This window comes from Barbatula barbatula (assembly GCF_947034865.1).
Source record: "Barbatula barbatula genome assembly, chromosome: 8".
Taxonomy (NCBI): domain Eukaryota; kingdom Metazoa; phylum Chordata; class Actinopteri; order Cypriniformes; family Nemacheilidae; genus Barbatula; species Barbatula barbatula.
In genome coordinates this window covers 11,936,258-11,960,861 of record NC_136771.1, presented here as the reverse complement: position 1 = coordinate 11,960,861, position 24,604 = coordinate 11,936,258, and the positions used below count along the sequence as shown (strand labels likewise).

At 39.8% G+C, this 24,604-nt stretch overlaps 2 protein-coding genes across 2 annotated transcripts; both read left to right on the top strand.

Annotated features, from left to right (window-relative positions):
- The first annotated feature begins 1,164 nt into the window (after positions 1-1,164).
- Positions 1,165-16,936, top strand: smad1 (SMAD family member 1). The gene is made up of 7 exons (XM_079462095.1): positions 1,165-1,473; positions 9,215-9,806; positions 11,187-11,465; positions 11,598-11,714; positions 14,603-14,824; positions 15,200-15,456; positions 15,550-16,936. The coding sequence occupies exons 2-7, from the start codon at positions 9,407-9,409 to the stop codon at positions 15,691-15,693; spliced, it is 1,419 nt and encodes a 472-aa protein (XP_079318221.1). The 5' UTR covers positions 1,165-1,473; positions 9,215-9,406; the 3' UTR covers positions 15,694-16,936.
- Positions 16,937-17,742: 806 nt separating this feature from the next.
- On the top strand, positions 17,743-23,254 carry mmaa (metabolism of cobalamin associated A). Its single transcript, XM_079463245.1, has 7 exons — positions 17,743-17,940; positions 18,160-18,571; positions 18,763-18,885; positions 19,116-19,286; positions 19,384-19,469; positions 19,950-20,099; positions 22,262-23,254. Exons 2-7 carry the CDS (start codon positions 18,175-18,177, stop codon positions 22,547-22,549), a joined length of 1,215 nt encoding a protein of 404 aa, XP_079319371.1. The 5' UTR covers positions 17,743-17,940; positions 18,160-18,174; the 3' UTR covers positions 22,550-23,254.
- The last annotated feature ends 1,350 nt before the right edge of the window (positions 23,255-24,604 follow it).

Here is a 24,604-nt window from a genome sequence, read left to right as displayed (position 1 = left end):
CGATATCCTCAATATGACAAATTCTACTGATTAAAAGCTTTGCATATAACGTTAAAACAAGTTACTGAGATGGAAATGCCTTTCTAGTCACAAATATATTGATAAAATAATTATATTAAAAAAGAAACATAAATAATATTCTATAGGCTACGCCAAATAATGATGTCCAGAGCTGACACTGCTGTATTTAAGCGAAATAACCTCATGATAAATATATTGATATTTATTTAAAAAGACCAATTGCTTAATTTAAACGTTCTTTACTTCTGCATACACTCTCAGCTCGCAGTGTTTTCCCAGATTTCACATTCACGTGCAGCATACTCGCGCCTCACTCAGACATTCTGTCGCCAAACGCGTGACGTCATACGCGCTAGTATCCCTCCAGTTCTGCTGCCGGAGGTCTCCTTCCGCCGCCGCGTCAAGGGATAATAGTTCCACCATCACTCGCACTTTTCAACGCAATCAACAGTCGCTGGATAATGCAAGTTTCTGAATGAAGAAGAAATAAATTTACACGAACATAATGGGTTTCATATCATATTTAGACGTGAACCCAAACGTTTCAACTAAACGTTATTCCAACAAATCAAAAATCCAATTTATTGAATGCAATCGAGGTGCGGGGAGGAAAGATACGAAACACAGGACCAGCATGCTCTTCAGATGTCTTTAAAAAAACATTCAAATGCAACAATTTCATTTCAACACCGGCATAATAGAGAAGAGAGATGAATCGTGTGTGATGGTCTGCAGGAGCTTGGCTGAAGTTTCTGCTGATGGTGCATTTTCTTCGTGCGATTTGAACATAGTCAGACATTTGCCGAAATATGTGTTTTATATTAAAATGTATATGTGCATCATTGACTTAAAAATGTGTTACAAAATGTAAATTAATAATAAGGTTATTTATAATAATAATAAGATTCACTGCAAATGTAGCAGAAGATCGTATTTACCTACCTCACATTGGCTGTTTGAGTGTTCATGCCTTTATCTTATTCTTTGGATAATGAATTACTTTCAGGAAATTGTTTTATTTGCGCAATATTAAGGCAACTTCAATTTACGCATCAACTGTCAGTACCCAATTAAACAGCGCACATTGTATTGCAGATAAATCATTTATATCAGCTTATCACAAAGTTATATCACATATGATATAGTTCAAATGATCTACATCGGTTTCCTGCAGGCAATGTCATGACGGGCCACAGACTGGCCTCCTCGGGCCCATGAAAGAGTGGGTTACGTCGTTACGTTGTTACACGATTCATTCCACAGTACTTTGAAAACGTTGAATGTGTAAATAAAGTAGGACTCGCGCTCGCACCGCCCCTCACGATACACCGCGGTGTGATACGCGTTCAGTCCGGAGGGTGCGGCGGTTCGCGACACACTGACGCCAGGCGAGAGCAGAGCGAGTCGGGCTGTATGAATGCTGTGAAGGAGCGCTTCTATGTGGCGCACAAGGTACAGTAAACTTTACTTTTATATTTAAACGCGCCAACAAACTGTGAACTCGCATATTTGCGTTGTCGTGATTGATCTTTACACGAATACACAAATTGAAAGTTCTTATTCAGTCTGTATCTTGCGCAATAAGGCTTCGAACTTGGTTGTTGTTCACAATAACACGAGATAGTTAATTCCTCAGCATTTCTTACGCGTTGCTTTGATGATCTTCTTATCAGTCTGCTGTTTTCGTGGTTTATGTTATTTTGCATTATTTTGTTTGACTGTCACATGCTGCAGATCTTCTGCTGCTTCTGCTCATCTCTGTTTTCCAGTAGGCTAAAAGAACATTCAGATTCAATAAGTCTTTCGTTTTAGACTTTATTCAAAAACTTTATCGTTCCAGCGTTCAATGTAATTCCAGGTGTGATTCTTGCATCCGCAAATGCTTTAAAATCTGTTCATCCATGCCTCTCCACAAAATGAATGCATTGCACCTTTTATGCTATACCGCCTATTTTGGTTTATGTTCTTGTAGGGGATTATATGCTGTGAGGAAGGAATGCTCAAAATGAAAATAACTGATTCACGTCACTTGTTAGGACAGTGAATATTTGCTCTAGTACATGATGCATGCAGAGCCTAAGAGACATGAGCCAGATTTCCTGACATCATTGAAGATGACATATCAGATTACTCAAAGGACAAGAATTTGTCCTTGTCCATGATTTACTTGGATTGTTTTTTTCACAGTGTATGTGACAGTGTACGTGTGTGACTAATATGTGGGTTTAATGTACTGTATTAGCCAGATGTAGCAATTATGTGAAGACGAAATTTACAATGATGGAGTCTTGGTATTTAAACAAATCATTAAAACATTTACATATCATATATATTATTATGTGAGCTAACTGTCACGTAGATGGATCTATGAGGATGCGGATGTTCATATGACATAAATAACTGTCAACAGAAATGATTATAGTTAACATCCTATACGAGAATGTAACTAAATATGAAATATTGGAAATTGAATAATTTAAATACTCTGACCTTTTATCTGACTACTAGGCACGGGAGGGAGTTTGTGTCATGTCATGTTTGTTTGTTTTGTTTTTAATATAAAAATGACAAGAAAGCTAAACCACAGGAGAGAAAAATTCATTGTGCATAGTGAACAAGACAATTTTCCCACCTCACCATATTGTTAGTATATAAAAAGTATATTTAATAGGACATCTGACAATTTTTTTTATTTCATAGACAAAGTGTTATGCATTATGCTTGTAAAGATAAAGAATTCAGCATTCTTGCATCTGTGTTTCTAAATGCGAAGACCCAAATGCCTTTCTATGCAATTGTTTTCCACATGTGTAGCAGCCAGGATAACCTTTTTGAAATATTCCAGCTGGTTTTCCTGGCTCAAAGTGCCAGTATCACTGAGGCTTCGCATTGAATCGCAACACACGATTAGACATCGATTTAGAGAGCATTAACTGCTGTGCACGAACCTCTGATGCTTTGATTTAAATACGGCATCACTTTGAAGGAGTTTGAAGCGCACTCGAAGCGTAGTTGTCTCCCTCACTCCTCTTTCTCTTTATCCCTCCCTCTCCATTTGTCCAACCCCCTACCCTTTTTTTATTAGAGAACATCGCAATTGAGCTGGTGCTTAATGGAGGGCCCCAGTTCCAGCCCTTGATAAATAATGTAAGTTCTTTATAACGCAGAGTCCCCTGGGAGAGCCGAGAGAGCATCATTACTGCCTCCTAAATTGATTAACGGCACTGAAGCAGCGCAAAATGATACATGGAGATGGTGCGGGGGTCAGGGCTGTCAAAGTTGCGTGATGGGAGCTACATTAGCTCTGCCCGCTGCACCAGCGCTCGAGCTAATGCTAATATTTACATGCACTCAGGCCTGTAGAGCACCATCTAAAAAGCGCAATGATTGCGTTTTAATGGCCGCCCTTTATCGCAAATGTGGAACCGAAGCTGCCGTTTTGGTCTGTTGGTGCAGTTTTTCAAAGAGCGAGTGCTATGTCAGGCTCTCTCAGTTAACTGACACGACCCTTTTACACTCATCTGTCTTTAGACAGCATTGCTTCACCAAGGGCCAAATTCTACCAACAATATAGAAAGTCAAGGGACACCAACTATGAATTGATAACTGCATTGTTTGTTCTGCTATTAGTATTGTTATTATTATTATTGCTTTTACTGTTGTTAATTTGTTTTTTAACAGAAATTATTAGTTCAAATTTCTCAGTTTTGATCAAACAGTAACATTAAATTACATAAACATTACTATGTATTGCTATAAAACATTATGTTGCAGAATAAAAAAAAATGTGGATCATGTTTTCCATCCATATATAGACTTTCTGTTCATCTTCACACTGGATCTCTTTTTTTCGCTTGCAGAGTCAATTATTACACCTATCAGCATTAATATTTGTATTGTTCTTACATTTATGGTGTTGAAAATGTAATAGTATTAACTGACATCTACTCACCATTCAATGAGAGCAGTGACAGCGACAAGCTGAAGCAATGCCTCTGATGTTGGGGCTGTATTCTGTTGTTGCAATCCTGAGACACTGATCAAGATGTGCACTGGACAATATGTTTCTATCCTGGTTCATTTCAGAAAATGACGACTCGCAGATGTAGGTGGAGGGAAACATTTAAAGTAGAAGCATTGACTCTGCTGTTCTTGAATTTATGTTGAAAAACAAATTTGGTCCAAAAGTCATTCACATTAGAGTGTTGCTCTCTGAGTAAATCAGAATTTGACATTTCCAAAATCTTCCGCTGCAAAGATGCTTCATCTAAGGATGGAATCAGGCTTTTAGCCTCAGCAGTCCATTGTCCATCTGCTGGAACTGAGAATCGATGTCTTGGGATGAGAAGGAGTTCACTTGACAAGTTACAGCTCCCAAATCGCAATGCAGACTCGAGCTCTCGCGAATAAAATTTACCAGCTTCATCACAGTTTCCAACATCTCTCTAATTTTTCCAGACAATTTGGCACACAACACCGATTTATGAATTATGCAGTGAAACGCCACGAGTATCGGGCTGATAGCGGCTACTTTGTGATGTCCAACCATCGTGGGAGCCCCGTCAGTAAAGACAGACACAACTGTGCTAAAATCCAATTCATTCTTTTTAAAGAACTCCATTAGTTAATTAAAAAGTATTTCTCCGGTTGTGCGCCCATGCATTGGCAGCAAACAAAGCAGCTCTTCGCGGAAATCCTTTCCATCAAAATTCGGACAAACACTGACAGCTGTTCAAAGTCGGTTCGGTCGCAGGACGAGTCTATTGCGAGTCATATGACTTCTGCTTTCTTCATGTCGGATAACATATTAGACTCATCCGCCAATGCCTCCACTCTTCTTGTTGCCGTGCATTTGGATAATGGAACCTGCTGTAATAACTCCGTTACCGTTTTATTTTTTTTCGCGTCGTGATTTAGAAGTTCATCCACCATGTCAATTGTACAATTGCATGTCAATTAATTCAGCATCAGTGCACGGCTTTTCCGGCCTTTGCCGGGTTTCAAGCCACACCTAATGATGCAGCATTCTCCTGCAACGATGTGGTTTCATGAATTACAGCAACTGACTTTTTGTAAGCTGCCACGAATTGTGTTACCTTCTGTTTGCGGCTTTCAGAATGTTCTGGATAGCTGCAGGTGAAATTGCTGTAAAAAAATGCCCTGAAATGTCGTTTCATGTTATCAGGCTTATAGACCGATAATAAACACGTTGGCTTTGCATTATGGTGGTCAGGCAAAACAAAACTGTTCAGTTCATATGCTCTTGAATCTTCGGTTTTCTGTGTCTACCTTTCTCTTTTTCACACTCGCCATGATTTCGCTGTCACTCCTTGTCACTAACTGTCAATGAAGCTGCGCCGTTGACATTTTCGCGCCAGCATTGTGATTGGCTGACAGAGTACTGCGAGAGCTATGCGAGATCAGAGTGCTTTGTGTGCTTTCGAGCCGTTCTTGTGCGGTGATGTCATGCCGACCCAAATTAAATTGAACACACTTTTAAGCTTAAGCGGGCCGAAAAAAATTCATTTGCGGGCCACCTATTGAGGAAGCCATAGTCTGGTGACTAGTGAACCACAAAGTGAACTGATCTGTTTGTGCCTTTAAGCAAAGTGGGGAACTGTTGCTTTGACTGGCCTCCAGAGAGACCCAACAATCATTGTCCGAGGCATCAATGGCATATTGACCTTTTTATGCAAGTGTGTGGTCAGACTGGTGGTCAGATTAAGTGAATCCTCAATAATTTTTATCTATTCCCATGAAAGCAACAGTCTTTGGATATTTGGACTGAGGAATTGAACTGAAAGTAGCTGAATAACTGAATGGTTAAAACCCATACAGACATGGAAACATTTTCCAAATCCAAGTGGCGGGTCTGAAAACAGGATGTACAGATATTTTAACAGCCCACCTGCTATGGGAATACCCGATCTGTGCTGTGTTTGGGTTAGGAAGGGGTGCTTTCAACATGGATGACAGATTCCCTCTGGGAACAGCTGCATGTGCATTTGAGTTTGAAGTGCCTCGTAGCCTTTGACAAAGAAAGGCTCAGACTGCCTCTGATACACAAAGATAAAGAGGCTCTTGATGTGTCAAGGAGATACTTGTTACAGTCACACACAGGTGTGACTTTACCAGCTGCCCCACACCCAGCTATGCCTTAGGCCCGTTTTCCACATACTGTATTTGCTGTGTGTATTTTTTTCCATGTCAAAATGATGTCAGGTATTTTTTATGTGAAATAGACAACGCAGTATGTTATATTGCATGCAGGGGAGGGCCATGTTGAAATGATCATTTACTCACCTTCAAGTTCTTCCAAACCTGTATAAATGTCTTTATTTTGTAACATAGTAGATGTTACATAGTTTTGTTGAACACAAAATTTGTTTTTAGGAAGGCAAACGATTCCGGGGCACCTTTGACTACCATTTAAATTTTTCCCACTGTGTTAGTGGATGAAGCCCCAGAACTGAAACACTTCCTTCTAAATTTATTCCTTTGTGATCAGCAGAACAAAGTCATTTACATTATATTGATTCACTGACAGATCTTTGCAAAGTCTTTGCAAACTCACCATGTGCCTTATTCTACGAATACAGATGGACATTCCCCACATATTCTTCTTTAACCCATTATTTATCTTCCTATACTTTAGTCTTAACAAAATACCGCTCTGACGAAAGAGTTTTTCATCAATTTATTTTAAAGCATCATGAAAACTTTACCCTCTATTAAGAAAAACATGTATTAGATCCCTTGTGACAAACCGGAACCCAAAGATCAATAAATGCTCCATATACTGTAACTCTAAAGCTCGAATGGAAGATCACTTTTATTTCATTTTGTCGCAGGTCGGTTGGTGATGTGCTTTTCCCCTCTTGCTCATCTCCCTGACAACAACGGTCCCAGGTTTTTATATTAGGTTTTGGCTGCGAGGAAGTGCTAAAAATAGGAAAAACTTTTTAGCCTCGCTGTCGCTGTGGTCCATGATAACAGCTACTACTCTCGCGTTCCCGGTTGTAAATAGCACCTGTTTTCATTGAATGACTCCAGCTCCTATGTATCCTTTCACAGCCACTATAGAAACAAAATTAAGTCAAACACAGGCTAGTTCATAGAACTTGAGGCTCAAGACATTTTATAAGCTATTTTACAAAGAGACTTTTGCTGTAACATAAAATATGTTTGAAGAAGTTGGTTACCGAACAGCAAACTGGAACCCATTCACTTCTATTGCATTGACAAAACCAAATATGACAAAATGACAATAAACGAGCAGTAAAAAATGACAGAATTTTACCGTCACTGTAATGCAAAGGGGGTCTGGGGTTGTCAAACTTTAAAATTAGAATTCATAAAATTATATCTGTGCACTGATTTCACTATTGTGAACAGCAAGCTTTGTGTGAGAAAACTTAAAGGTCGTTTTTTTAGCCCTTCAGATTTCTTTACTTTCATTTATAGAAAGGAGCTCCGAGCACTTTTTTTTCTAATTTGACTTGTGTTTTAATGAAATACACAGAAGAATAAAATATGGGATTGTAACAATATGAGGGTGACTAAATGATGACGTTTTGTGATGCTACAGAACCAAAATAGTTTCATCCTATTCGGTTGTTAAGTGATGATTTAAGGAATACCTTTTTCGGGTCTAAGTATTTATTCATTTCAAGCGGGGCGACAGCTTAAACAGCTCTTTATGAGCACTGTTTACTCATATTGCATATTGAAGCAAAACATGTATTGACTAAAAGTATACACCACAGTCACCAGGCTCACAAATCTCAGACGTCAATATTTGAATAAATTATGAAAAATAAATAGCTGACTGGCCATAGTTTTCCGACAGTTTTATAGCTCGCCATGAGTGTATATTAGCACTTTTTGTTGTTTGCCTATAAAATCTCATTGAGCTTTTGGACCCGGAAACAGTATATGACCTTCCATATATGGTGGTGCATGATGTCAGGCTTAACAAGCGGTAACCTATACTAGACAAGTGAAACAGTAGCTAAGGGCAGTCCCACTCACTGAAGACAACATTATTCTTAGCACTCAGCATAGCTGAAATAGCCGCTCTCTGATGTCACCGTGCTTATCTCATTTTGCTGCTCTAGAACAGAATGAGTGAATGACACTTACCTGCTAGTAGGACACTGATACAATACAAGAGTGTCTTGATAAAAGTGGATTCATTCATATTGATAACCATCAGGTCCTTCAAATATCTTGGACTTTCTTCTGTGTCAGCAGTAAAATGTAGATTTTGCTGACATTTGTTTATGATCCCAGTAACAATAGTCAACAACAGTACTATAAAAACGAAATAAACTAAGTACAAAATAATAAACTATATAAACTAAACTATATATTTTTTACATTATGGTCTAAATATTAAGTGTAAATGTTACTGAAAAACAATATATAATGGTTTAAAAGGGCCTAGTATCAAGTCTTTCATAAAGACTTGAGAATAAGGCTTTTGATACTGGGTTGAATTATTTTATTTGTTTTTGTGACAATATATAAGTGTCCCACCCTAAGAACTGTACCATTTCAACCCTCTTTTTTTATTAAAAAAAGAATGCTATGCTACACCATCTGCTAACTTCAAAGAAGTGTGAACTCCCACATGATGTGCTCTTATTTCCCTTCCCATTACCATGAATGCCTGTTTCTGAATAGCTGCCTTGGGATCTCTATGAATGGGCACTTTTATCCTTATCCCAAATGCATTTCCTCTCTATTCTGTGGCTGCTGTTCTTTAATGTGTTTTAGTTTATCTCCATCCAGCTGATCAAGTGAACAATCAGCTGGAGCCTACAACGCTCGCAACAATATGTTCCTCTGTGCATCATATATGTTGAAATGGAAATGAGTCACTGCATTTTTCGGTGCTATAAAGCATCACTCAGCGGCGTGTCACACTAGTGTTGCCGAAGCGTGTGCCGTCTGAACACATCTCACTTCCCAAATGCTGAAAGCCATTTTGAGAACTTACGGTAGAGTAGATGTAATTGGAAGCGCTACTCTGTGACTCTGTAGGCAGTCATTCCGAGAAGCCATAACGAAATGATGTCACAATATTCTCATGGCAGAAGACGTATTGTCTCATTTGTTCTAGTTTCTCGAAGTTAGTGTCAGAGCTTGGATACAAGGGTTTTCACTGACTGAGTTGTTTGTCTCTCTACAGGTACACTGGATGATCTGGGCTCGCTGTGAACAACACACCTTTCAATATCTGTTCCGATAACACCCTGCTACTCTTGGAGGAGGCAAAGCAGGCGTCCCCTTGTTACCTGTTCTTACCTCTTGTACACAGTTGAATTTGAGTGGCTACATCCTACAGACTGACCGAGTTAACTGGGGCGCAAGTGGCGCCACAATGAACGTCACCTCGCTTTTCTCCTTCACCAGCCCAGCAGTCAAGCGATTGCTGGGATGGAAACAAGGCGACGAAGAGGAGAAGTGGGCAGAGAAGGCAGTGGACGCACTTGTCAAAAAGCTAAAGAAGAAAAAGGGGGCCATGGAAGAACTCGAGAGGGCCCTCAGCTGTCCGGGTCAGCCCAGCAACTGCGTCACTATCCCTCGATCTCTGGACGGGAGGCTCCAGGTGTCACATCGGAAGGGACTGCCTCACGTCATTTATTGCCGTGTGTGGCGCTGGCCTGACCTGCAATCGCACCATGAGCTCAAGGCCCTGGAGTGTTGCGAGTTCCCCTTCGGATCTAAGCAGAAGGATGTGTGCATCAATCCCTACCACTACAAGCGGGTCGACAGTCCAGGTGAGTGGGTTTATTGGCCAAATATATTTTGTTCACAAGCAGCGGAGGCTAGCAAATGATGAGAAGAAGCGATGACTCTTTATGTAAAAAATATAGTTTCTATATTTTATTTTTCATATACCCATTCATGAGAAATATATACCATTATGGGTGCGACAATTCTGAAGCAACACCCACCTGACTATGGGAAATCATGCTTTAAGATGAAAAATGCTTTTAGAGATATCATAAGTTCATATCAGTATGGTTAAAACCCATATAAGTATGGTTAAAACCTTTGGTAAAAACCTTTGACCATACCAAAACTTTGGTTGACATCTGCATGGAATTTCCCTGATGTGGAGGTGCTGTGCAGGTGTTGTGGGGTTGAATGTGAATTGCATCCTTGAGAATTACTGGAAATGACCACATCTGTTTTCTCTTTCCCTTTGTTAATGTTTCTTTAAATATGAAAGAACAAGGTGTCAGTGAATCCATATGAAATATATAGCCCATTTGTACCATATTCCATGCATGTTCCTGAGTTTTCCGTTTCCCATGGTTCCTGCAGATGGTCTTTCTTTTTCTGTCTTCCCTTTCCATATCTCTCTCTGGCCTCTCCCAGGTGCTTTTCTTTGTTGTTTGATCTTGATACGGCATGAGACAATCTGGTTGCATCAAACACTGCCAAGTCCAAAACCTTCTGCGCTCTGGGTGTATGTGTGTGTCTTAATGGGAAACCAGAACATTTTCTTACTTCTGCTTAGGGTGAAAGAATGGACTTCAAACGCACAGCCTCCTTTTTGTTGGCTAAGCAGAAGATGAGGGTCAGCTGACAACACAGAAACAGCTGTCCTCAGTATGTGTGTGTGTGGATGCATCAAGAGAGCAGGAAATTCCAGGCGGGGGCAGAATAGGGGCTTTGTTCAGGGTCTGTGTGCATGCTTGTGTGTGTGTGGCGGCTGTAACAGGCGAACATGTGGCTCTATAGAGGAAGACTTTTTACAGGAACTACTGTCACCCACACAGACAATAGCAGGAAAGAGTGGTTGCCCGCCTTGCAGACACTTGTTTAGTGCAGGATTGTTGGATGTCTGGACACCTGCCTTTCCCCTCCCTTCCAGAAAGGCCGGACGCTGATTGTCCACAGCCATTGTTTAGCAATAGTAGAGCCTTAAAATATAAGTTTCCACAAATTTTTTTACGTCACAGTGTAAACCGTTAGCTTGACTAAATTGTCTAACAGCATGTGGGCAGATAGGCTGGAAGATGTTTTTAGCTTAAAGTTGCTACACTTCTTATTAAATCATCTTAAATTATGTCATTGTAAATCGCATTATGTAACATTCAGTGGATTCTTATGTTACCTATGATTGACATATTTCTCCTCTATTCCTGCAGTGTTGCCGCCCGTCCTGGTGCCACGAAACAGTGAGTTCAATGCTAAACTGTCCATGCTACCACGTTTCCACAATGCAATGCACCAGACGGAGCCCCACATGCCACAAAACGCCACCTACCCTGATTCCTTCCCCCAACAGCCAGCAAACACCCTTCCCTTCACCCCAAACTCACCAACCAACAGCTACCCCAGCTCGCCCAACAGCGGCACAGGCAGTACAGCCACCTTCCCCCAGTCACCATCCAGCTCGGACCCAGGCAGCCCATTTCAGATGCCAGGTGAGACCGTTGTCTAAAATTAGGCTATACATTCTGTAAATGTTTTTTGTGAGTACTAAATGTGTAAGATTATTATAGCTTTTTAAGAGGCATGGATTCAATATTGTTACTTTTTGGGTATTGTCCACACAGAAACCCCTCCACCTGCTTATATTCCTCCAGAGGAGCCGATGACACAAGACTGTCCACAACCAATGGACACCAATCTTCTAGTTCCAAACCTGCCTTTGGAGGTTAACAACCGGACAGGTATGCTCCACATGAAAACAGAGAACCATGGTGATCTTTAGCAAAAGGCAAACATGTCACCCACCCTAACAGCCGTACTTGGGCTGTCAACAGCTGCCTGCCCACACTGCAGGTGCAGGAAGTCCACACACAAACATACACACGCAGTCACACACACACATACGGTCACTAACAGTCTGCCTATTTGATTTATCTTGCGGCCGAGCATGAGGTGTGATTATACACAGAATTACATAAATGACATAAAAAAGTGATCCATAGGGTATACAAGCAAATATGTCATTCTTTATCCACTCATGTGAGAGTTCGTGTGAACCCTGACTCATTATTTAAAAGCTCTTTTAAGCTGTAAAGTTTAAAGTGAAACAAAAAGTTTGTAAAATGTACATTATAAACAAGTGTTCAAAATTATACCTTAACCTAAATCACAACAGTCTAATAATTCATTGTAACTCTTATAATAGTAATGCTTTATAGTTTGAGCTGAGAAAATGTCAGTCTGACATAATTTCAGCTTCAACCCACATTAGGAGAAATGTGTAAAAGAAGCTTTTTGTCAAATAGATGGCGATAAAAAGTCAAAGTTACAGATTGCAGTTCATTGCATTATCAATCTCAGTCAGTTGGGAGTAACAAAAATAACTTTTGTCAGCTCTTTATGAATAACATATGAAACATTGCTTCAATATGACAGTAAACAAGTTCTTTGTTCAACGCTTTTCCAGCATGAAATTAACAACTCCAAGGTCATGGGTTCGAAACTATACAGTAAAATGTATAGTACAATGCAATGTAAGTCGCTTTATATAAAAGCGTCTGCCAAATGCAAACATGTAAATGACGCTCGCTCTTCTAAACTCCTTGCGTGCTGGGTAGCGTCAATCTTGGCTGCGGGCGCGAGAGGTCACCATAGAAACGTTGTTGCCGTTGATTAGGGTTGTGATTCTTGTGCATTACACTGCATGTGTGTATTGGCCAGGACAACCTGAAATATTCATATATATTATGATGTTTTTAACAATCAATTGATGGTGAAGGGTGACTGTGCGTTCACACCACCAGCGACACATAGCGACAAAGCGTCTTGATATCATTAATTTCATTGAGAGCTGGTGACTTCTGGCGACAGTGACCGTTGGCGACAGGAAGTGGGCGTGTCCAGTGACGCGACAAAGTTGAGAGTCGCTGGCGGTGTGGATTCACACAGTAAGACACCTGGCGACCCACATGATTTTTGAAAAGAGTCACGTCTGGCGGTCTGACGGATTCAGAGGATTTTGGATCTGAACTCTTCATATACAGTATATTTCCATCTATATAATAACCCATATAATTGACTTTTGTCAGCATTTCTGTCTTTGTTTCTGCCTGTATACCGTCTCCAAAGCGGCTGTGATATCATCGATCGCATCCGCAAGTTCTAAATATTAAACAGGTTTAATAAAATCTTTAGTGAGGATGACTTGCAATGACTGGCTCATAAATTCTAAGACTAGTATCATGAGACACCACACACTGAACAATTGTATCTGCGATTCTGAACAACGACTGAGCACAACTGGAATAGCACAGTTATTGGTTATGATAAAATTCCCTTCATAATCGTAGTAAAATTGTTAAATGTGTCCCCAGCTTAAAGTAGCAATGTGGAGATTTTAGCGGTGTGGTTGCAAATTATAACCAACGCTTCACCCCACCCCTTCAAAGCACTACAGTGGCTGACACAGAACAAAGATTTTGTTGCGTCTTTGCTTCTTTACCGAAGGAGATAACATATTTATAAAACACGTTTTGTAGAGCAGTTTGTTCTTTTAGGGCTACTTTAGAAACATCATGGCGATTTCCATGCAAGCAGAACTGCAATATATGTACAGTAGATAGAAATAGCTGATTCTAAGGTAATAAAAACATCATTAGATCCTCCAAATAAAATGTAAACCTTTCCAAGCAGGAATAAACAAAACACCAGTTGTCTCCATGCTTAGCGGATTAAATACACACAAAAAACTGAAAATTGACCCTAATACTCCCACAGGAGGTGAGGAAATGTACGTAGAGAAAGTAAAACAGCTCTGGCTGCAGGTGTTTTGTCTAGTTGTTTACCTTCGGCCCCTGACAATGGAAGTGTGGCTACAGTTTTGCACAGGATGCAGCTTGTACTTGCATCCCAAAACTCTGACTGCACACTGACGTCTTCAAATGTTTCAACCGCTTACTGTTTGTTTCTACATGCTCTGCTGGGATTTGATATCTGTTTAGCTGGTCACTTGTATTATGCTGATTTGGTGGTATTTTGTCAGCCCTTGATCGGTGGAGTGATATGACCAATCACTGCAGTCTTATTACTAGAGTGTTACCATTAATAGCCTAGCAACAGTGACCTCATATAATACGCTACTAAAATCGATATGCCCTCTGCTGTAAGTGATGAGACACATACAAATGCGAGTCATTTCTCTGAAGTGACAAACAAGCTGTTTGTGTTAAAAATAAGCGCTTATATAAGACCTTTGACACTTTGAAACCAGTTAAAATTAATGAAGCTGTCAACTTTTCACAGTTGCCATTTAGGTCTTAATGATATTTGAATTTTTCACAAAATTCCTATGTGGTATTTTAAAGGTGATTTATCTGGAATTAAAGATGCAATCTGTATCTTTTTTAGTTAAAAATATCAAACAAAAGTTATTAAGCATCTACATCAAAAAAAAGTGTCAAAAATTTCCTAATGTAAACATTTATGTGTGAGGGTTTAGGGTAAGACAATTTCCAGCTATATAAACAACTGTAAGGCTATACCCTCCCTAATACAGTAAAATAAACCATTGTGGGTGTGCTTGTGAGGTGTTTGCATTCATTGATAAAATTCTCCACCATCTTTTGTGCAGATGTTCAGCCTGTGGCCTATCAGGAACCCAAGCACTGGTGCTCCATTGTGTACTATGAGCTGAATAATCGAGTAGGAGAGGCTTTCCAGGCCTCTTCCACCAGCGTGCTGGTGGACGGCTTTACCGACCCCTCCAACAACCGCAACCGCTTCTGCCTGGGTCTGCTGTCCAACGTAAACCGCAACTCAACCATTGAGAACACCCGACGCCATATTGGAAAAGGTCTGATCAAACTGAACTTGAAATATCAAATATGTGACATCATAACTGATATATTCATATTCATATTATTATTAGATTTTTATGTTTGTTGCAGAAATAGTAATGAGGTAAATATCAAAGGCTTGTGCTTAAAGTAACAGTTCACCCAGAAATGAAAATTCTGTAATGATTTACTCCCCCTCAATTTGTTGCAAATCTGTATACATTTCTTTGTTCTGTTGAACACAAAATGTAGAATGTAGGAATGTGTGTTCATGAGAACACAGAAATGTATATAGAATTGGAACCAATCGAGGGTGAGTAAAGGATGAAAGATTTAAAAAAATGTAGAAAAAAAACTGTCCCTTTAAAATCATCTTTTCCTTCACTTTGCAGGAGTCCATTTGTACTATGTAGGAGGAGAGGTGTATGCTGAATGTTTGAGTGATAGCAGCATCTTTGTCCAGAGTCGCAACTGCAATTATCACCACGGTTTCCACCCCACCACTGTCTGCAAGATCCCCAGTGGCTGCAGCCTCAAGATCTTCAACAACCAGGAGTTCGCGGAGCTCCTGGCGCAGTCTGTCAATCACGGTTTTGAGGCTGTTTATGAACTCACAAAGATGTGCACCATCCGCATGAGCTTTGTAAAGGTATGCTAGACCAGATAAAGGGCAGTTTCTGAATATTAGGATTTCTGAAGAAATGTGTTTTAATGTGAAATGTGTTGTCGCCTGGCTTTTCAGGGTTGGGGTGCGGAGTACCATCGACAGGATGTGACAAGCACTCCATGTTGGATTGAGATTCATCTTCACGGTCCCCTGCAATGGCTGGATAAAGTCCTCACCCAGATGGGCTCTCCTCACAACCCCATTTCCTCTGTGTCCTAGACAGGGTTGACCATAAGGCAATGGTTTACCGAACCCTGTCAAACTAGGTTCCCATGGAGCAGTTGATGGTTTAGGGAGCATGGGTGGGTTTGTTTTCTACTTGAAGGCAGTTTTATTGAGGGCATATAATTTGGCTGAAGACTCTTGAGTTCTCAGCTCGAGAGAATCTGGAAGATACTTGACAACTTTGTGTGACCAAGCGTTAAACGATGAGGCCCTTATACTTGTGGCAAGTATCCACCTTTGTTCTTGTGAAAGAACTTGGGTTTTTAACAGTTTTTCTTTGTATTTTGCATTACTTCTCCTTTTTCCAGTTTACCTCTCAGTATTCCATTGAGAAACAATGATCTGCATTGCGGTATAAAGGCAAGTACATAGTTGTACATTTATACAGAGTAGTGGGTGGTTTTAGATCAATTCGTGCAGAATTATGCTTTATATGAACTGAACGGCATGCAGCTTTGTGAATATGACAAGGTCATTATTGCAAAAATTCTCCCAGCTCTCTTTCTATGATATATCGATCTGGGAAAGAAGATGAAAATGTATAAAATGGATAAATGGCTTAATGTAGAAAGAAAAATACATATATTTGAAAATGCAACAGTTTTGAATGGGAAAACATATGGGAATTAGGGCATGATGCTAGCGGGAAGGGGTGCATGAGCAAACTCATGCGTATGTTGCTCTACTTTTATGGCAGTTGTGTTCGACTGATTTAAAAAGTAGTGTGTAAATGTACTTATTAGTAGAATGTGTTTTTTTGCAAGTGTGGTTTGATCTGCAGAATATGTAAGTCTATGAGAGCAAAGGCAGGCATTGTTTACTTTGTCAATGTGTTGTGCACTGTGCTGCACGAAAGAATGTCCGCATTTCTGTTCTTTTTTCCTGAAAAACTATGAATAATCAATTTTCGTAATAAATACCCATCGAAAAATTTGAAAAATAATGCAATGAAATGGCACTAGTGATATTGTTTTGTAAAAAGTAGTTTTTTTTATTAACTTGCTCTCGTTTTTTTATTAATATTGAAATCCCATCCACTGTTAAAATGTAAACATTTTTGTATTTTTTTTAAGAAAATATGTTGTTGTTCCTTCATATCTGCACTTTCGTAGGTGGCTTCTTATCTGTTTGTCCCTTTTTTGTGCTGTTCATGCTTGTACTCTCAGAAAACAGTTTTATTCCATGAATATCAAGGCTCTACTGGAAGATTCAATAAAGTTGTTTCATTACCGCTGTCTCTTGGTGTTTAAGATTACAAATTTCTTAAAGTGTGTTTAGTTTTTCATGTGTTATTAAGATCAATGATAATGTTAATATTGTTTAATATGCAACCTGTCATTAAGTAAGATACATCATTCTGTTCTTAAAATAGGTGGATGTACATTTTGATCGGAAGGCATGCTTACATGTCTGAAATTAATGTATTAGACAAAAATTGTGCAAGCTTGACTATTTAATAAAAATGCAAAGATTCCACAAGAGATAAAAGCCTCATAGAAGCCCAGAATAAATGGGAACTACATCTGTAAAATGCATCTCATGGGTCAGGAGGTTGTGTCTGCAAAGGGGTGACGTTTTTATTATGTTATATTATAAAATATTTCATAGGTTTGATGAGTTTACTTTTATTCAAAAATGTGTGGAGGGAACCTCTCATGTTCAAAGGGTCATTTTTAAAACCGTTCGAACAGCTCCCTCTAGTGTCAATTGACACTGGTGACATTGAAAACAGTGACATGGAAAGTGACATTGTAAATGAAATGACACGATGGTCATTGCAGTAATTTGAACCTTGAACCAAAAATGTTGAACAACAATGTGCATACAGTATTTTTACAGGAATTAAAATCTATTTCTGTTCTGTAATCTATAAGCGTCATTATTTATTTAATTTTGCCGAAGTTTTCATGTATCCTAATATAGACATAAAAGGAAAATGTCTAAAAACGATACATATATTTAGTAAACGATATTTAGTTATTTCTTCAAGTGTTTGTTAAGTATTTTAAAACGCATTTTAGCGGGGACAGTTTGCTGTGTGGGGACTTTAATTTTGAAGAAAGCGGACTTTTATTTTATAAACCTTTGGGGTCCTTTACTGATCCGACCTCAGAGTGTCGATGTTGAAATAGCATGGCGAACTCTTGAGATCTAATATTTGTCTTGTTAAACTGTCATAAAGAGAGAACCTGAACTAAAGTCATAGAATACCACGACAGACAGACGGTGTCACAAGACCGGGTAAGGCCTGGTAATGTTTGAGTTTCTGTTTATAATCAAGAGAGGCAGTGGACTTGTCTGATTCATTGACTTGTATGCTGACTGACACCACCACTACTGTATTGATACTAATAACCCCATGATATATTTTAAGTGGCTAGTTAAGGAAGTCAGTCAACCAAATAAATGCCGTATTTATCAAGCAAACTTGTTTATGTAATGTCTTCACCATATTTGCAGAACTGAAGAAGCAACATGGCAGTGACTTGGGTTCTTCCACATATTCGCCGTGTTGCTGGTCCCTTTCAAGTGCACACCAGGACAACATTAAGAAACTGTCTTTGTAAAACTGCAACTGTTAAACTGTGCTATACTCCAGCTTTCGTCCTGCAACAGAGGAGATGTGTTTCTGTGGAGACTGCTATAAGCCGTCAAGTTGCAGACCTGACTGACAGGGAAAACAGACTACTGACCAGACTCTACCATGGACTTATTGGGGGCCAAAGGGCATCTCTCGCTGAGTCCATAACGCTTGTGGAGACCCAGCATCCAAGGAAGAAGGAGTTGGCCCAGGTTCTTCTTCAGAGAGTGCTGGCGTACCGTCAGGAGCAGGAGAGACGTAATGGTGGGAAACCAGTGGCCTTCAGAGTGGGTCAGTAAGGTGATGTGACCAATAAGAGTGAAGCTGATCCGTTTAGATGTTTGCATGCCCTCAACCTTCAGAGTATAAATATACTGGTTGCTCTGAAAATACCTGTGGAGGTGGAAATGAAAGAGCCTCAGATACTTGATATAATCAGTGTCTGACATCTGAAATCTCTCTCTGTTTACATTTGACTTCAGGACTGTCTGGTCCCCCTGGCGCCGGAAAGTCTTCGTTCATTGAGGTTATTGGTAAGATGTTGACAAGAAGTGGGCATAAAGTGTCGGTATTAGCTGTGGATCCTTCCTCCTGCACGACTGGAGGTGAGCAAATGTCAAGATGTTGTATCTGTACTTGTCAGGCCTTACACTATGAATACTGCCAAATATGTCAAGAAATATCGTTATTCACTGATACCTGATGGTGTGCAGGATTTGGGGGTTTTCAAAAAAATAAATGGCATGTTGGGTGAATCGTTTATGAATTCATTTATATATGGATAAAATGTGCTCATTCAAACTTATTATCTCCTAATTGCTATCTTTGTATGCAGGATCACTGATGGGAGACAAAACCCGAATGACTGAGCTGTCCAGGGACATGAACGCTTACATCCGACCATCTCCCACCTCAGGAACTCTCGGTGGAGTGACAAGGACCACCAATGAAGCTATTGTCCTCTGTGAGGGTGCAGGCTATGACATTGTATTAGTTGAAACTGTAGGTAAGTGTGTTAAGGTGATATTCTTTGAAAATGTATTTACATCAGACTTGTAGTTTGTCATGTATTCATTAGCAACTAAACTAAAATCACTGCACAGGTGTTGGGCAGTCAGAATTTGCTGTGGCGGATATGGTGGATATGTTTGTGCTGCTGATCCCACCAGCAGGGGGCGATGAACTACAGGTAAACGGCCTGTTTTTTTACATCTTCTGTTGGGAAAGGAGGAGGTATTATAAGTATACTCAAGGGGCTTTTAGACTGGGGTATGGGGGCTTCGGGGAGGCAGCAAGAAGGTTTTAAAGGGTCTACATAAGATTTTTGAGAAAAGATGTAAAAAAGCGTTACTAGTATTCAGATTCTGTTATGTGGATAATTTTAAAATGACTATGGAATAAGATTCACTGTACAAAATTGCTAAGCTAATATTAATTTATCTGAAAATTGTATTCTCTTAACACTCCTATGGTGTATAAAAAACTCTTTTTATATAAATATTTGGTATAAATGGCAATTATTTTAAAAACACTATTGAATGTTAAAACATTTATCATTTAACACAACGTGAAAATGAAAACCCTTGGCTAACCCTATATTGTAAACATTTCCACTTTGTGCTTTCTACACAATCTTGCTCTAAATTGCTTGAATTGTATTTCCAAACAGGGAATCAAAAGAGGCATCATTGAGATGGCTGACTTGGTGGTAGTTACAAAATCAGATGGCGATTTGATTGTTCCAGCACGGAGAATTCAAGCAGAATACACAAGTGCCCTCAAGTTGCTTCGAAAAAAGTCTAAAATCTGGAAACCAAAGGTATTACGCTGTACACTGCCGTATTTCACATGCCCTAATTCTGTTTTATTTTACATGGATTATTACGGAGTTCACCTATATCATTTTAATTTGAACCCAGTCTAGTATTTACAATATATCCTTCAAAAAGCAAAAGCTACATTGTTTAAAGGGTCTACCACACTTTTAGATGTATGTTTTGGCGAAGTTCACACACATTCCCTTTTTTTTCAAATTATGCCTTGCTTATTAAAACAAAATTGACCGGTTGAAAATGAAGACTTTAGAGATTAAGAGCTGACATATATGAGCATGTCATATTGGGAAAAACAAAAACGTATTTCTTTTTAAAGTTAATATGAAACAAATATCTGCAATTTTCTTTTTGGGAATGTTTCAAACTAGAGTGAGACAACTCCACTAACACAAAGCATGTCAGAATTTGTCAGATTAAATGCTAATACTGAATTTTTTGTTGTTTTATTAACCTAAATGACATCATTTGATTTTCATTAAATCAAGAATCATAACAATGACTGCTTTTGCCAGCCAATATTAGCCAATGTTTGGAGCTTGTTAATATTAATGTCTATATCTATAGTCATTCTGTTGTAATTCTGCCGTTTTTTTACTTTCTTCCCTTTAACAGTTATATTATATATGCATCTTCATTCTTCATGATAAAATAGATGTCCTGTCTGTTGGAGAATCACGAAATATCCCATAATGCTCTGCTCTGTGTTGTCAACTCTTGCATCTTTATCCCGTCTCCCCCGGTATTACTTCTGCCCGCAGGGCACAGAGCCAACATAGGCCCTTTGAATGGCAAAATGCTGCCTTATGCATTTCAGTGATTAGAGGCCACCCACATGGATGAGAACGGCTGAAGCCTTTGTCTCCTCTCAGCAGCATGGTTTCTGAGCTCCATCCCTTTGACTGGAGGATGCGACGGTCATATTGATTTATTTTTTCCTCCTCCCTGAAGACTCCTCGGTGTGTAGATCTTCGAGTGAGACTGAGGATGTGTGGGCGAATCATTCAGCCTTTACATTTCAACATTCGGGCTGTTTATGTTAAGCGACTGCACAGTGTCTGCTCTTGTCTTTCTGTATCACAGGTTTCAAACGTTTTGGCCTCCAACCTATTTTTGTTTACAAAATGCTTGCCATTCTGCAAACCCCATCCCCATCTTTACAATGTATTTGCATAACAGCATTGTATTCAATATTAAACATGCAACGGGGAAAATATCATTCTTAACAAGCGTAACCCATCTGGACAATTCTTCATTGCCCCTTTTTGTTGTTGATGCAAATATGTGCTGATGTTTCCGGCACTTTTGGGGTTCTTTGTGGAAATATTAATTTCACCATTGTGTCCAGGTCATGTTGTAGCCTACATTTTACATCATACTTTGAGCACAGTGAAGCTGTATATAGCCGTGTATTTTTATTTAGCATATGGCTATAAAACTATGGTAGAAAAAAAGGAAAGTAGAGAAGTAGAAGACTGTACTATGGATGTTGACAGAAGAGATGTGTTTTTAGCCAATTCTTAAAGGCATCTACAGAATCCGCTGATCTTGTGGCAAGAGGGAGATCCCTCCAGAGTCGTTGAACACATCCAGAGAAAGTGCTTTTTTCCCTTTATGGGACGGCACCACAAGACGTTGTTTGAAAGGTGAGCTCAGGGATCGTGCAGGGACATAAGTCTGTTGTAGCAAGTGAAGATGTGGGTGCCCGAACCAGTGGTGGTTTTGTAGGCCAAGAGCAGAGATTTAAATTGGATGTGAGCGACTATTGGATTATGTGAGCGAAATTGGATGTGAGCGAACCAGTGCAACCTAACGAAGGGAAAAGTGAAGTGCACTCTCTTTGGCTTGTTGAAGACCACTCTTGCCACTGCATTCTGGATCATCTGAAGAGGTCTGGTTTTACAAGCTGGAAGACGAGCCAGTAGAGCATTGAAATAGTCCAGACTGGACAAGAGCCTGGACAAGAACTTGCGTAGCATGCTCAGACAGTAAAGGTCTAATTCTCCTAATATTGTATAGGATGACTCTACAGGACCGAGTTTGGCTGGCAACATGATCTGTGAATTTGAACTGCTCATCAATTACCACTCCCAGGTTTCTATTTTATATGTTTTATCTTTTGTCTTCTGTCATGCTCATACCTGGTCAGGTGGTCCCTGTGTCCTCTCAGACGGGGCAAGGTGTGCCTGAGCTGTGGGATACAGTGCTCCAGTTCCGGGATGCAATGCTGAGCAGTGGCGAACTTATAGTCCGACGGCAAACTCAGCAGAAAGTGTGGCTATGGAATCTCATACAGGAGAACGCGCTCCGCCATTTCGAGCAGCACCCAGCTGTGTGGGCCGACCTCCCCGAGCTGGAGCGAAGGGTCACACGTGGAGATATTTCCCCCGGCCTTGCTGCCGATCTCCTCCTGAAAGCCTTTACAAGCACACCATGATGGAAAGCCGTCCTATAAGACTGTCATCCCACTGTTGACTTATTGAATCTCACCTGGTTAAAAAGGTTTTTAATAGTGATGTAATTGTTGTTTATTGTTACTTTATTTTCCAGAGTGAGGAAAAGTGTATTAAAGTACATTTGAAAAAAAACTAATGACCAACTTTGTCTGTTGACCTTTGTAAAATGCAGTTATTCAATCAACACTCTGCGTAAATACTGTCTTTGCATGCATATATATATATCATTTGATATTAAATTATCAAGCCCTTGATAAATTAATGATTGACTGTTGTTGAATTTTAGCCTTTAGTGTATTGTCCTGTATAATAATATGTCTTATACAGATTTGGTGTGTAAATGACATGTTATGCACAGTCAATTTTTCTTTTTACATCCACAGCTTCTCAATTCACAATCTGATATTGCAAGAGGTGATGTTCTCTCAGGCTGACACTAGGTGGGCCTGTGGGCCTGAGAAGATCTTTGTCCATTATGTAAATGAGCACCTCTGCATACCATGGCTGTTTGTCTCAGCCTGCACTAGTGTGCCATCTGCCTTTCCCTTACGCCCTAACCGAGATTCCGACCCTGCTGACTCCTGTCCTGATGTTCCACCACAACCGAGATTAGCAAACTCTTTGAGAATGCGCCATATTGCGCTAACCTAGCATTGTTCTGGTTCAATAAATCCCAAATTCATATGACCTAATCTCATCATTAGTGTCCCGCAAGCTGTGCGTGTTTGTGGACAGAAACATTCTGCCTCCTGCAGACATGCTTTCTAGTCATTATGCCTTGCGCTTCTGTCTTATGACTCAGACTGGAATGCTTTGTGAATACTGATGAACTCCCAAGACCTGAGGGCCGCTCTCTCCATCAATCACGAATAGTAGCTTTTGGCCCTCCTCAGTAAGCAGTGATACGTTGGATCTTAGTGTCAGGACTCTTAACGGAGTCCAAAACTGTGGTTTGTCTGAAGTAAACATTTTTCCGTCCATGATCTCATGCTGAACCCTTGAAGCGTAAACAGTGCTTCATGTAGGGCCTACACATGTTTAACATTTCGAGGGAATGGTTTTTGTGTAAGTACAGGACCAAGGCCTCTTAAAAGGGTTTGGATGTTTGGACAATCTCTCAAAGGCAGTTTGCCCTTCTGAGTATATCAAACAATCACATTACATCCGCAAACAAACTAAGATAATTTTTGCATTTATATAAAAATATTTATTTCTTAACTTGGGGAGCACGTTTAAAAGATAAATGCAACCCCAACCTTCTTACGATGCAAGCTCTCATGTGGTTTTACTGGTCTCTCAATGCTGTGTTTTTGATATTTGCTTTTTATATGACTGTACACGCATGTCAGCGACAGCTCAGCTGGCTCCCTCACGGGTCTCTCCGGTGACTGGTGAGTGCATACAGTATTTCCTTCATTGCTGTAAGCTTGGTTTCAGGGCTGGGCTTCTGCAAAATGGTCCTGTGAGTGACAACGTAATGGGAATAGACTAGAAGTGTGGGAGGGAGTAGTATAAACTCCTGTTAGCGCTTAGAAAAGACCAGCAGTCCTTTCAACTGCAACAGAAGGGATTTCAGCCCAGTTGCGAAAAGCCTTTTTGTAATCCCTGTGGCCACATCTGCAAATTACAGTATCATTCCTTAAAGCATTCGGTTCGGTGACAGAATAAGTGTTGTATTTACGGTTTACCTTTATGCAAAGGCAGGCATATCTACAGGGGATATGGGTAGTTTACTGATGGTGATATATACTACAGGTATTGTTTGTTTTGTAAATGTTGGACAGGTTTTGGGGCAAATGACTTAATAAGCACATGAAATGTCTAATAAAAATGTGAAAATGCCAGAGGGTTTCTGTGATGGTTCGGTTTAGGGGTAGGGTATAGAAAATATAATTTTCTCAGTAAGAAAAATATAATAGATGTCAATGTGAATATATTACCATAATAGAAAAAACAAACGCTCAGTGTGATTTTACAGTCCACCCTTAGGCTGCCATTTAAAAATGAATATCAAATCTCAGAAAAATTAAGTGAAC